The sequence below is a fragment of the Motacilla alba genome, chromosome 8, assembly GCF_015832195.1.
Source record: "Motacilla alba alba isolate MOTALB_02 chromosome 8, Motacilla_alba_V1.0_pri, whole genome shotgun sequence".
In the NCBI taxonomy this organism is placed as follows: Eukaryota; Metazoa; Chordata; class Aves; order Passeriformes; family Motacillidae; genus Motacilla; species Motacilla alba.
The window spans coordinates 26,422,864-26,436,358 of NC_052023.1; the positions used below are offsets into that span (position 1 = coordinate 26,422,864).

The 13,495-nt window shown below is 52.0% G+C and overlaps 1 protein-coding gene across 1 annotated transcript; it reads right to left on the reverse strand.

Annotated features, from left to right (window-relative positions):
• Positions 1-5,364: 5,364 nt before the first annotated feature.
• On the reverse strand, positions 5,365-13,495 carry KIAA0040 (KIAA0040 ortholog). The gene is made up of 3 exons (XM_038143690.1): positions 13,456-13,495; positions 12,620-13,004; positions 5,365-7,005 (listed from the first exon to the last, which is right to left on the reverse strand). The coding sequence occupies exons 1-3, from the start codon at positions 13,493-13,495 to the stop codon at positions 6,558-6,560; spliced, it is 873 nt and encodes a 290-aa protein (XP_037999618.1). The 3' UTR covers positions 5,365-6,557.

The window sequence follows — 13,495 nt, forward strand, 5'->3', positions numbered from 1 at the left end:
ATAAAACTCTCTGCAGAACAACCCAAAGATAATGATTAAGTATTTCTTAACAACGTTTGATTCAGACAGCTTTTTCCAATGCAAAGGAGACAACAGCTGACCGATGTGCACCCAGGGACATCTGGATCTGCAGGCCAACCTGCCACCAGCCTTTGGAGCTCCTGGTGGGTGATGTTCCAGATTCTAGGAGGGGGCTTGTGAGGGATCCTGCTTGTAGAACTCTGGTTGGCTAAGCATGGCAAGGACCTGCTTGATCCAATACATGGAACTTCTATGAACTTTATGTAAAACAAGCCTTAACACATGTTGTTCTTTCTGAAACCTGGGCTGAAGACTCCTCTTAATCCTGTCCTTCTCTGCTGCCATCCACTTCAGACTTCCAAAAACAAATTTGAACCTACTAACCAATAATAGCCCCCTAATTTACATCAGAGGGAATTTTTCTGAGACTGTCACCTCTCCCTACTTTGGTGTGCAGTTCTCCTCATTATTTGGGCACATTCCCTATTCTTCCTGCAGAACTGGGTTTTGGGAAATGCTGCCAGTCTGCTGGCAAGGCCCATTAGCCCATGTGTGTTCTGTAGACTGGGTTCCTCAGCCTCCAGTATCACATCTGTGCAGGCTAAAATCTTGCTATGTTGCTTGTGTCATTTTTGCCAGCTCAGAGAAAATACAAAGGAGATGTGCAGTAGATTGATGTTCACTCTCCAGGGTGAGGCCCAGAACAGGGTGAATGTAAGGTCCACTCTCCTCCAGGCTCTGCTCACCATCCCAGACCTGCCTCTCTGTACTGCTTGCTTACAGACAATTAACCAAATTCCCTATGCAACTGTTCCATCTGCTGCCTTCTGCTTTTTCATCAGCAGTGTGGCAGGTAGTGATGCTGAAATGATAACACTTGTCATCCACCTCTAAAATGAGCATCCCTTGGAGTTAAACTAATCCTGTGTGGTGCCCCAGTGCATGGTTTCACATTTGACTGCTCTTTTTTTTTTTTTTTTTTTTTTTTTTTAACTCACAGCCATAAAGGTGAGGTTTATTTATTTTTTTTTTTTTTCCATGAGAAGATATTAAAATTCTGGACAGCCAGCTCCAGCCAGGGAAGAAGTATGAGCTAACCAAATGCTGCTTGCTCAAAGGCCTCCTTGTCTGAGCACACTGGGACATGGTTGTCCCATGTCTTAATGGCCTTTTCTATTGCAGTGCTAAGCTGAGTAATACATTTTAAAGAATCCTTCCCAGACTTTGGAGAAAGTAAAAAAATTACAAATAAAGGAAGTCTTAAATATTTCTGTCTTCTTTGCTTTGGGTGGTAGAATTGTTTTTCTTCCTATTTAAGCATTTTGCATGAAATGGAAGCATTCCCCAAGTCTGGAGTGGGACTGTGCAGATTAGGTCTTTGGGGTCTGCTCCAAAACAGGGATGGGGATGGTGCTCTCTTTGTGACTTAACTCTGTGAAGCACTTGACTGACCTGTGCTTGCTGGGACCTGGCTGAGGAGAGCCAGCTAGAGAGCTTTGTCTCAAAGGTGAGGACTAAATTCTTCACCCTACGTTCAGGGCTGTGCCTCTTGGGTGGGCAGGGGAGCAGAGACTCATCTGAGCTGTGTGAGGCTATCCAAGCCCTGGTTTGGGGGAAGGAGGAGACTGACGGTGAGAGGAGTAGAAAGGAAAATTGCACTTGAAGTGTTTTGCAGGCTCTGTGCTAAGAGCATGAGAGAAGGACATGGGAAAGCAATGAGGGCTCTTCACTGTGAAGTGTTTTCTCCCTGTTGCCCACTTGTCTGTAGGCAAGGACAGATTTCAGTTTGTTATTCATTTAAAGGGCGCAGTGAAGTTATCAGGAAGGTGGCTGAGAGGGAGAGGAGGGCTAGTCTCACAGACAGCCACTCTAAAAGTAAGTGTATGCTCTAAAAAACAGCAGGCATGATTGTTACCTGTGACCTTTTCCTGTGCAGCAGCAAAACATAATCCCATCCTAAAGCTGAATCCCCCCTGGGAGCAGGGAATATTCTCTTAAGTGGTATAAGCTTTGTTTTTGAGCTAAAGGCAAATGAGGCACCTTATTTGTGGCACCCTAAGGAGGGTCTGTCTGGCACTCCTAATGCTCCTCTCACCAGGAAGGGCTAAGTGAGAGCTGCTGGAAAAGCGCTGCAGAAACTCAGTATTCCCGAACAGCCACAGGATGGCATTGTCTCTTCAGGCAGGAGAGACTTCCCGGTATACCAGAATCACAGCTGGCCTCTGGGAAAGGACCTCTTTGGGGTTAACTAGAGCCTGTGCTACACTGGGACTGGTCAGATAATGCAGTTTGTTTGCCTTGAGGGACTGGCTATTCTGGTTTTTAAGCTCAGGATTGTTGGGGTAGTGCCATAAAAAATGTCATATCCCTTTACTAGCCTTGTTTTGCTGTAATATGTGGCCCTGTGACAGTGATGTTGGAGTGCCAACACACTCTCCAAACCTCTGCCTCGCTCCGAGATCACCTAAAAGTTTATATACTGATTTGCAACACATCCAGGGCAGAATTTGAATCCCAGAAGGATCCTCACTGATTTGGGATTACTGTGTTGATGAGGATTGTCCTGTAGCTGGGTCCTGCCAGCCAGGACCCACCTGCTGTGGTGTATCTCCTGTTTCTGGGACCCCAGAGTAATGTTGCTGTACCCAGGAAGAGGAGGGAGAGGATGCCTCTTCCCAGTACAGATACTGCATTTCTGTATTGTTGTGATTTGAAGAGAAGCCTGAAGTGTCTTCCTGCACTGGACACTTGCTTGGAAAGCAGCGCAGTAACTTTTGGTCACTGCTCTATGCTTTGTTGGCTGAATAAATAGTGGAATGGTCAGTGAGGATCCAGTTCTTCCACCATAGAGGGATTTAAGGGGCATTTTTGCTTCCCTTCAATATTTAGACTGCTCCAGGATGCTAAACTTCATCTCAGCCACTGCATACATCTAACCTAGGACCCTGGAACTATCCTTTCCCCTTGCAGCCCAGGCTACCCAAGAACACCTTGCCCTAAATCCAGTGTCTAACATCTAGAGAGAAGCAAGAAGCTCCTTTTTACTCCAGGAAGTGAGCCTCTGCCACTTCTATCTGCTCATCTGTGCTCCTGCACTCCTCTTTCACCAGCCTCTTCCGGAGCCTCAGCTTTGTGGGCAAGGGGCAGCTTGCTGCCTCATCCGGCTGAGAAGCAGGTTTTTATTTTTTGCCCTCATGGAGGCAGAGCTCCGTGGCGTAGGATTTGGAAAGGCTCTGCCCAGCAAGCTGCAGACACCATGAAATACTTGTCTGATCAAAACCAACTGGGGTTAACTAGTCCGTGCTGCTGATCCTCTGTAAGAAAAAACAAACCTGCAGCCCACCTCCCACAGCACAAACCTTTTGTTCTTCCCACTACTTCTTGCCCTTGGGTAGAGCAGCTTGGCTGGGCTCATTAACAAAGCAAGGCCATTAACTTGATTAAGTTAAGCTGTTTCTTTAGAAAAAGGTCTCTAAGCTGCACAGCCTCTGCTGCTGAGCTCCCCCTGTGTCTTATCTACAGCCAGGACACAGGTACAAGAAAGATTTCCCCAGGAAAATAAACACATGACCAAGAGATCGAAATACAATGTTTGTTTGCAGTTTAAGAGTCATTTATTTTTGGTTTTAAAAAAAATTGCACAAGATTTGTTTTGTTGTTGTTCCCTGTTGCATGGACTTGTTCAGGAAAATTGAAGGTTGATACTGAAATGCAGTTGTGGGAGGCAGGGCTGGGGTGTCTGGAGAGCAGGGACTGTGCAGTGGGGTTTCTGTACTGTGCATCTCTGCCCCCTTGGTAATGTGGGTGCTGCAGGGTTCCAGCTGCCCGGCTGGTGGATAACAGGTTCTAGTGCACCTCAGGCTTCTGCTGCTCTTTTGCTTTTTCAGAAGCAGCCGATTCAGGGCGTGGTTTGGCTCAACCAGCAGACACCAAGGAAGCCAGCCCTGTGCTTTAGGGAGTGTGGGGGTTCAGACCATCCACTGGTTGGATGGATCAGGGCAGGGTTGTATCCTGGTCCCTCCCTGCCCAGCCCAGGGGTGGTTTGAATGATGATTTTGGGGAGCCCCTGAAATTTAGACCTAGCTCTGAACTTCCCACAGCCTGGATCTGGAGATGTGTGTGATCCAATGCTCACATTTTCCTGGCAGTTCTCTGGTTCTTGCAGGAATTGGTTGCCCTCACCTGAAGAGTTACTTGCTCTGCTTTCTGGAGAAAAGCCTTCCTGCACACCAGGTAGGCTGTACTCTGACAGTGCTTGCTGCCTCCATGCCCCTGCTTGTTTGGCTGAGCCTCTGGCCTCCCACCGTGCTTCCCTTTACTCTGATTTTTTTTTTTTTTTTTTTTTTTTTTTATTCCTCCAGGCGGCACCACCCTGCCTCCAGGGCTGCTCCTGCCTCTGGATCACAGCACCTGCATGGGCTCCTCTGGCCACCTGGGGAGTGTGGAGGCAGGAGGGCTGAGAAAAGCACTTGCATGGGGAAAGGAGGGAAAGGAGGAATAATACAAGTGCAGTGCTAGTTCTCCAGGATCTTGGCTAGACTGGGAGCTTGGGACAGAGATCAGAGCTATTTCTGTGTTTCCTAGCATGACATGTGGCAAATCCTAATTTTTATACCATTATATGTTGCTTCCTGTTTTGGAGCAGAAGGGAGTCACTAATTTCAATGGTGACAAAGCAAACTGGAAAATAAGGCACATATGGGGTCAATTTAAAGGGCTGTGTGAGGAGGAGCCCAGCCTCATGGCTGTTCCCAGCACAAAACCCTGTGACACGCAGCCAAACCCTGTGACATGATGTGACCATCACAGTCCTGCCTGCCTTGGACAAAACAGGCTGTGCTGGGACTGGGTGGCACAAGCAGCTGCTTCCAGCTGGTGGGTGGCTTTGTCCTCCAAGTGAGGGGAAGGTGGCATCACCCTTGCCTGGGCTGGAAGCAGCTGTGCCCAGGAGCTCTGTCCAGGCTTGCCCACGTGGGCTTGGCTGCTTGTTCCCCAGATGCCTGGCTCTGGCTGGCAGCTCTGGTCTGCTCCAGCAGCTTAAGAACTGGAAGAAAATGGAAGGAAGACATCCAGTGTACAGACAGGGCAAAACCCAGATGTGATGAGGCTTCTCATCACACACATGCACCCCTCAGTGGAAAAAGAGATGGGGGAGACAGAGCCTGGTGGGGCAGAGGGTGGGGAGCACAGGAGACTCCCAGCTCAAGGGACAGAGGATGGGAACACAAGCCAGGGTGGGGCAGGTGGGAAGCAGAGCAGGAATGAGAGCTGTGTGTGGTCCTGTTAGCTGCTGTGCCCAGCTGAATCATCTTTGCAAGGAACATGAGGATGGAGAGATGGCTGTATAATATATCCCTGTGTAAGGCATGACTGTGCACATGGAATTTACTTTGCTTCTACAGCACATTCAAAATCCCAGAGCTGGTCAGCCTGACAGCCATACAGAAACGTTCAGTGCAGCACACAGAGCTGGCATCAGCTGGGGCAGCACCTGCTCACGGGTCCGTGTGTGTCTCACACGTGGCACAAGGGCTGCAGGGAGAGGTGATAGCTGAGTGTGCCAGGAAACCATGTCTGCCGCTTCAATACTGCTTCCATGTCCCTGGCCCTGCTCCAGAGGGGCCTTTGGTCCTGCTCTTCTTTAGTAGTCGTTCAATAAATAACTCTAATGCCCGTAGCAAAGCCTTTACACAGCCTCAGGTTGTGTTTCTGCTCTTGCAGTAGCATGGTGGGCTCTTTAATGGCAAGTTTGTATAAAACAGTCTTTCAAGGAAGGTGTTTTCTTAAGTGCTGGTGCAAAAGGGCTGGTGTGGCAGCCTCCTCTCTCCTGCCTGCCCCTAGCCTAGGTGGCAAGACATCCTTCTGCTGTGCTGCCTTAGGACGGTGTCTGAGGTCTCTAAGGTTGTGCTGAGGGCATCTAGCTTCAGGTGCTCACAAGAGACTTTGGTTTGGTGGCCTGGTAGATGGCACATCTTTGAGCTGTGGGGTAACTCAGCTTTGTGTCTATAAAGCGAGCTGGGTTTGGACGGAGCCTCGACAGTGAAGCTGTGCCATCTCCATGGCAGGGCAAGCAAAGGAGGTGTGTCTGTGCCTGCTTCACTCACAGCAGGGCGAGTGTGCAGGTGGTTTGGTCGGTGGGTGAGCATTGTCCTGTGCACCCTTGTCCATGCCACAGCAAGTGTGCTGGCAGGTGATGCAGAGGGAGAGCCTGGCACACCCTTCGCTGTGTGCCAGCCCCACGTGTGTGCACTGTGCTCATGGCAGGAGGGACGTAGGACCCGGTGGCAGGTCACCCTTGTGTGCTCACCTGTCCTTTGCAGGGGTCTCTGCCCTGGGGCATGCTGTCATGGTGGGGGAGAAGAGGCTTGCACAGCCTGTGCCTTGTTTCCTGTTGGCCCTTCAGCATGCTGGGGTCAGCCTCTGTTGGAAGTCACCATAAAGTGGCAGCAGCTTTGGTATCTCCTCGCCCCTCCTGGTGCATAGGTGAAAGGAATGGTGCCATCTCAGAGGAGAGGACCTGAACACCCTCCTGTCTGCTAGATGGGCAAGGAGGGTCTCTTGTCCAGCAAGAGCAGCTTGGGCTGAGCTGAGATCCACAGATCCTCTTCATCCTGCTTCTTCTTCTTCTTCTTTTTCTTCTTGTTCCTCTCGGCATGCAGCTGCCCATTGCTGCTGGAACCACCTTTCCCTGTGCTTTCTCCCCTCCTTCTGCAGAAGCAGCAGTGGCAGCAGATGAAAATGAAAGCAAGGAGGACAACAAAGGGTAGACCCAAGAGCACAGCCAGGCAGACGGTGTTGAAGACGCCTTCCTCATGCTTGGTACGGATGAGCTCCAAGATGGAATTAAAGAAAGAGCTGATCTTCTGCTGCATGTCAGCTCCTGAGTAGGCTGCCTGTGCTGCTCCCTCTGCTTGAAAGGCACCTTGAGATATGCTCAGCTCCTGTAAGCAGCTAGTGGGCTCCACAAGAGTCCTTGGATGGTGCCTGCAGAGACAAGAAACCACATGGATCAGCTCCCTCAGCAGTTTTCTCCATGGAGCTGCCAGAACAGCCTAAGTCTCAGCAGGGTAAGATGTCTCCTGCCTTGGAGGGGCCTGGAGCCATGGGGGAAGGACTGTGCTGCCTGCTATGTCCCTTGGTGTGTCTTCATCTGACACAGCCTCCTATCTCCTGGGGTTTGTTCTTGATTGTGGGGATGGGTGAGGGAGGGCTTTGGACATCCCTACTTGCCTAGGAATTTAGCCAAGCACAAATCCTGCCCCTTTGGATTTACACATCAGCCCTGGCTAAGCAATTACAGCATGGAGTTCTTATCAGCCCTTTGTAAGGCTTGTTTTGTAGCAGATGAAATATTGTCTGCAGGAGAAGCTCTAGGAAGGGACTCTAGGAAGGGACTTGCCTGATGTAGGCCAGTGACCATTGTGGAGACACCGTACTGCCACAGGAGCCAGGACTCCACATGTCACAAGTCCCTCTTCATTCCCAGTCCTGGGATAGGGTATCTTTGGCCAGGCTGTTTCTCAGGGCCCATGGTCTGGGATGGGCAGCACAGAGGCAGGGTCTGTTCCTGCTGCCCCAGCACCCTGGGCACTGCCAGCAGGTTTGGTGTGGGGACCGTGGCTGAACCACCTGTGTTTTGGATGAGGACTGTGGTCAGTGGCAATCACAGGTGATGCTCAGTTGGTAGAGGCCAGTGAGCAGCCCTGCACCCACAGCTCCATGTACCCAGGGCTGGCCACAAAGGCAGCGGCAGGGGAGGATAAGGGCTGGCTGGCAGGAGGAGTTGCTGCTGCTGTGCCTCACCTGGGAATTGCTCCAAGGGTTTGGGTAGGGCTGAGAAGCATTTCTGTGGCTTGACGTAAGGTTTTCCTCTTGCCTCAGGGAGGGAGAGGTGCTGCTGAGTGCCAGGGCTCTCAGGGAAGCCCTCCTGCAGGGGCAGGGAGCTGCTGCCTCTGCTAACATCTTTCTTCCCCTCCTGTGGCCAGGCAAAGCATCTGAGTAGAGCAGGGACCTTTGTGCTGCAAGTCTGCAGGTCTGCTTCAACACAGGGGTCACTAGATTAGAGGCTGTACAGGTAAAGAGCTGGCAGGGGCAGTATCAGGCTCCAACACCCTATTTCACCCTTGTGCAGCATTTTACAGCAGTGTCTTTGCCAGCCTTTGGGATTCAAGCCCTGCAGCCTCTTGAGGGAATGCTTAAATCCCCATGTGCCCAGGAGGGGAAACTGAGGCACAGTAAAAGGAAAACCAACACTTTCATGTAACAAAAACTTAAGAGGTACAGCCTGAACACCACAGGTGTCCTAGAGTGGTTGCTCCTGTACTTGTCCCCTGTGACTCCTTATCTTTTCTTCAAGCAGCTCTCACCTTAAGGGAGGGACAGGAAGGGGACCCAGGCTGGTTTTGGCTGAATCCTCCTTGCCTGCAGCACTGCCCTTCCTTGCTTTGCATCTCATTTATTCCTTGTTTGGCACCTGCTAAGGGATGCTCTCTTGCAGGGAGAGTTTTAGGACTCTCCAGCTAACACCACTGTGCTTCCTTCTGCCTCGCTGTGCCCTTACACCCCACTCCTAAAGGAAGACCAAGCCACCAGCCTCGCCCAAAAAAGCAGCCACAGGTCCCACCCAGCCCTAACCACAGCTCTTGTGATGCTGCTTGGGCAGGAACTCCTGGGCAGGCCCCCAAAAAAGCAGCTCCCAAGGGAAAACCTGCCTTCCAAAATGCTGTCCTGGGACCTACAGAACTGTACAGGGTCTGGTTTTACTGGTGTCCCCTGGCTGGGGACTTTCAGACCTGACTGTCAGGACCTCAAGAGCTGAATCCCTCAGCATAGATGCCAAACTCTCGAGTCGGGATTCTGCAAGGGCTCAGATTCTGTTAAAAATAAGGAGTTTATCCATGTCCCTCAGAAACAGACTGACCACTGTGGATTTATTGTTTTGATTTGCGTGAGCACACAGCTGAGCTGGCCCCAATTAGCTGGTGGTTTCTCTTTTGAACATGAATTTCTCTGGGTGTCTTTCTAAAACTTCTCATTTGAGATTTCCTGAATGAAATGCGGTGCTCTGGGAGGTGGTTTTGGCTTTGGCTGGAAGAAGTTTATTAGGGTTATTGTTATTACTATTATTATTATTACTGGATTTTTGTCCAGTCTGCTGCATCAAAACTGGCTCTTCCTCACATTCCCTCATTCCACTATTCAACAGAGGACAGAAATATCATCAATATCCCCACCTGAGAAATCAAAGGCTACCACTCAGAGACTCAAATCTCATACAACCTCTGCCTACCCCCTGCCTGGAGCCAACTGGGAGCATCCCAGATCTGCTTTTGCTCACAGGGGAGATAAGCGAGAGCCACTTCTTAAAACCTGCTCCCTGTCCTGACCTTCATCTTCTCCTAGGTGGTTTTTTGGGGGCAGCTGTAGTAAAGGTTAGACTGCAACATAAATAAACAGAGCAGCTTTTCTTCAGTGTTATCATCCATGTGATGCAGGTTTGCCACTTATCCATAAGTATCCTGACAGCTCATTATCCAGGCAGGAATACAGGATGCCTATGATACACTGGACTCCATAAAACAAGTAAAAAACCCATAAAATCTCCAAACAACAACTGCCTTAATTTCAGACAAAACAGGATGTACAGTTTTATTCCTGCACTGAACTGCTTTATATTTATTGCCTCTAAACTTCTGGGCAGGGAAGAAGGGCTGGAACTTCCTTTTAAACTTGTAATTAATTGTTTGCAGAGTTAAAAAGAACAGGGAGAAAAAAAAAAAAAAAAGCAAAGCCCTTTGATATGTTTCCACTTTAAAGTGGAGCTGCAGAGGCCCTGGCTGATTGTCACTCAGAAGTGTCCAGCTGGGGATATGTGGCCACCCTGGGCAAGCCAAATGTGCATCCCTTGGAAGGGGAAGGTGGAGGTACCTGCCCCTGTCCTGACCAAGCAGCACCCAAATCCCAGGGCCGTCCTCCAGCATGGCCATGCAGCTGGTTTTCAAATGCCTTTTCTTTCTGGTGCGTGCATTGCTTTTTGTTTTGTAGATGAAGGGATGTCTGTGTGCTAAATAATGGGATTCTTCAGTGTCATACAAAAAAAAAAAAAAAAATGGGGGGAGGGGAAAGTAGGAAAAATGATGTGTTTGGAGATGGCAACTCCAAGGGCAGAGGGGTTACCCAAGGCCGCCCATTGCCAGCTGAAAACCTGAGAGCACCATGAGGAGCTGCACTGAGGAAATTCCATGCTGCTGCTCAATTTGGTGTGACGTCTCCCCTTAGAGAGAGGATGAACATGCTGTGGTCCAGGATGGGTGTGAACCGCCTGCTGCAAGCATGTGGAGCTGCCATTGGGAGGCCAGCTGTTTTTTGGGTCAAGATTTGGGACCAAAAAACAGGGCCAGGGAGGTACTGGGAGACAGGGCTGTGTCTCAGAGAGGGCTGTGAAGCATCCTGCTAAATGAGCTCTTTGTTTTTGGTGCTGGCAGAGCCAGGGGAAAGCTGACATGGAAACTCGCCTGGGAACTCCTGTGGCCAGGGATGGATGGCTCCAGCTGATGGCAGCTCTGCACGACAGGGCTTCGTGCCATTTGTGTAAGTTTTAATCAGCATTGCACATCCAGCATGAGGTTCTTTAATCCACACCGGCTTCGAAAGAGCTGGCTTGCAAGGGTGGGGAGCATCTGCCACTCCTCTGCAGTTATGGGAGGCCGTGGGTGGAAAACAAGGTCCTTTTGAGGGATGGCTTGCGATGGCACCTCAAACCGTTGGCGTGCAGGGCTTGCCTGGCTGAGCTGGAGGGGTAAAGGCTGCCAGCCTGTGCATGGGGAAACCAAACAGAGGGGGTTGCCTTGGCAATGCTGGCTTGTCCACATCCTGTGCGCTGCAGAGCAACCGCAGAGGCTGGGGATGGAGGTAGAGTTTGCAGAAAAGCTGCAGTTTACTGGAACTGCTATGCTGTGTCACTGTGGCAGAGAGCTGGAGGTCATTTTGCCAGTGAAGTTCTTAAGGCCCAACCCTCAACAGGCTGTTAAGTCTTCATGAAGTTCCCTCCAACCCACAAAGCTCAACCTGCTCCTCTCAGCTGAGATGCTGCCTGACTCAGGCAGGAGTGTGGCTGCTCTAAGGTGCTCCCTGCATCCACAGTGAGAGCAGCAGCAGCTCTGGGGGCAACTGACCTGTGGGGCGTGCCCCAAGTATTTCTGGATTATTTCAACCCTCCTGTGCTCTGTGGCCAGCTGCAACTCAGGACTTGTGGAGGTGACATGAAATCAACTGACCTACAGCCACCCCCATTTCCTTCACGCAGATGAGACCACACTTCGTGCAGTTGATGCTAAGGAGTGCAAAGCAGGAATCGCATTATTAAACACCCATTTCCGTCTATTACTGGCTTTATGTCAGCTTTATACCAACTTTCCATTGCAGTGACAACTGTGGTTCAGGCAGGCAGAGGCTAATTTTTGTTACAGCCTGTGAGCTCCCTGATCCACCCAGCAGAGACACAGCTATGCTGTCACACAGTGGCACCTATTTTCCCTGCTTGCACCTGCAGACTTAAAGGAAAACTGGATGAAACCTGACACCGAGGGTGAGCAGTTTCCTTAGCAGGGATTGCACGTTGCTGTTTCGGAAATGGTGACTAAGAAGGCTTTTGCCGGCGGTCTTGCAGAACTCTCGGCAGGCTATAGAGACCTTCCTCAATCGTAAAAGACAAACACCAAAAGCCACCGCCCAGCAAACACGACCAGCTGAAGCTTCATCTCGTTCCCACCACCATCCAACCTTCCTGCCAGAAGCCACGCGTAAATGCTTTCATTCCCTAAAGGGAGCGATTTGGAAAACTACTGATATGGATGTTGGATAACAGGGTTAAAGTGAAACTATTTTGCAAGCTGCTGCCCGGAGCCCACTCGTCATCGCCGTCTGCACAAGCGCGGCTGCCGTCGGCCCCGGATCCCTGAGACTGCGGCCAAAAGATCAGTTCTGAGTTTAGGTGAGCGCCACCGTCATCATCCCTGGATGCAGTGGGAGCTCCTCGGAGCCATCCTGGGCTCCTCCACACCACGGACCGGGCAGTGCTGCCTGTCCGGGCGGGCAGCAGCCCCCAGCCATGGCCCGCCCTGGCTCGATCACTCGTGGCTGTGGTTATGAGCGGCTCTGGGGGCTGCCCGAGAAACAGGGGCTGCCCCATCCCCGGAGTGTTCAGGGTCAGGCTGGACGGGGCTTGGAGCAGCCCGGTCTAGCGGAGGGTGTCCCTGCCCACGGCAAGGGGGGTGGAACGAGGTGTCCTTCAAGTCCCTTCCAATCAAACCGCTCTAGGATCCTGTGGAGTTCAAAACCACAGTGGCTTTGGGCGCAGCTCGGGTGCCCCAAAACCCCGGTGCCAGGCGGACTGTCCCGGGCACACATCCCCCGAGCTGCTCATCGCTCTTTCCCCAGCCCCCGTTCCCACCCCCCGAGCTGCGCGAAGCACATGATGTGGCCTTAAAAAAAAATAACTAAAAACCGACAAGAGCCCTGGATTTGAGTAACACGGCACCCAGGATAAAGCCCAGCCCCGGGATCGCCCTCCCGGCTGCTCCCCGGACCCCCGACCTACCTCAGCGCCCGGCCCCGTCCCGGCGGCTCGTCCCGGAGCGCGGCGGCTGTGTGTGGGGAAATGGGCCGGGCCCGCCCGCCCCCGCCCCCGGCCGGCCCCGCCGCCCGCCCGGCCCCACCTGGGCTGCCCCGGCCCTGCGGCCCGACCCACGCCGCGGGACACACACACACACAGACAGACACACAGACACTGCGGGGCCGGGCCGGGCTGCGGGGTTTAGGCTGGGAGAGAGGCGGCGACGGGGCACAAACCACCCCGAAGCTGCTGCGGGGAAAGGGAGGGAGCCAAGCGTGCGGCTCGCCGGGCTGCCCAGGTTCTCCCAGAAGCGATTTTGGGAGGCAGCAGGGAGGGCTGCAGGGCGGTGATGCCGTGCTGTGGTGCCGTGCTGTGGTGGGGAGGGCAGGGTAGAGCTCCAGCTCCCCAAGAGCAGTGCCAGGAGTGCCACCCTGGACGCCCTCAGCACTGCCTGCTCCCCGTCACCTCCACCCAGCACCACCCTGCGTGCTGTCACTGCTGCTCTGCCATCACAGCCACCCTCTGTCCCTGGAGAGGGGACACTGCAGCCAGGCAGGAGGTGATGGAGCATCCCTGGGACTGCCTGAGCTGATGCAGCATCCAGGAGCCGCATGGGTGCTGTGCAACCATGGATAATGATGGATGTTTCAACCTGGGAAGGCGCTCCTGGCTGTGCAGGGTTTAGTGGTGGCCTTGGCATTGCTGGGTTAAGGGTTGGACTTCATGACCTGAGAGGGTATTTTTGATTTAAGTGATTCTGTGATTCAATATTTTCAAACTGTGATCCCAGTTCCATTGGGATTGCCACCCCCACCCTTCACTTGCTGCTCTCTCTCCCACTTGTTTCTTTTTCAACACCAT

What these genes read in the sequence shown, in the direction of transcription:
- KIAA0040 (XM_038143690.1), bottom strand. Translation starts at nt 13,495, where the DNA reads ATGGTGTTGAAAAAGAAACAAGTGGGAGAGAGAGCAGCAA. An exon ending in AGTGGGAGAGAGAGCAGCAA is followed by an intron (nt 13,005 to 13,455) that starts GTGAAGGGTGGG and finishes TCCCCACCACAG; the next exon opens with CACGGCACCACAGCACGGCA. An exon ending in GGACGGGGCCGGGCGCTGAG is followed by an intron (nt 7,006 to 12,619) that starts GTAGGTCGGGGG and finishes TTGTCTCTGCAG; the next exon opens with GCACCATCCAAGGACTCTTG.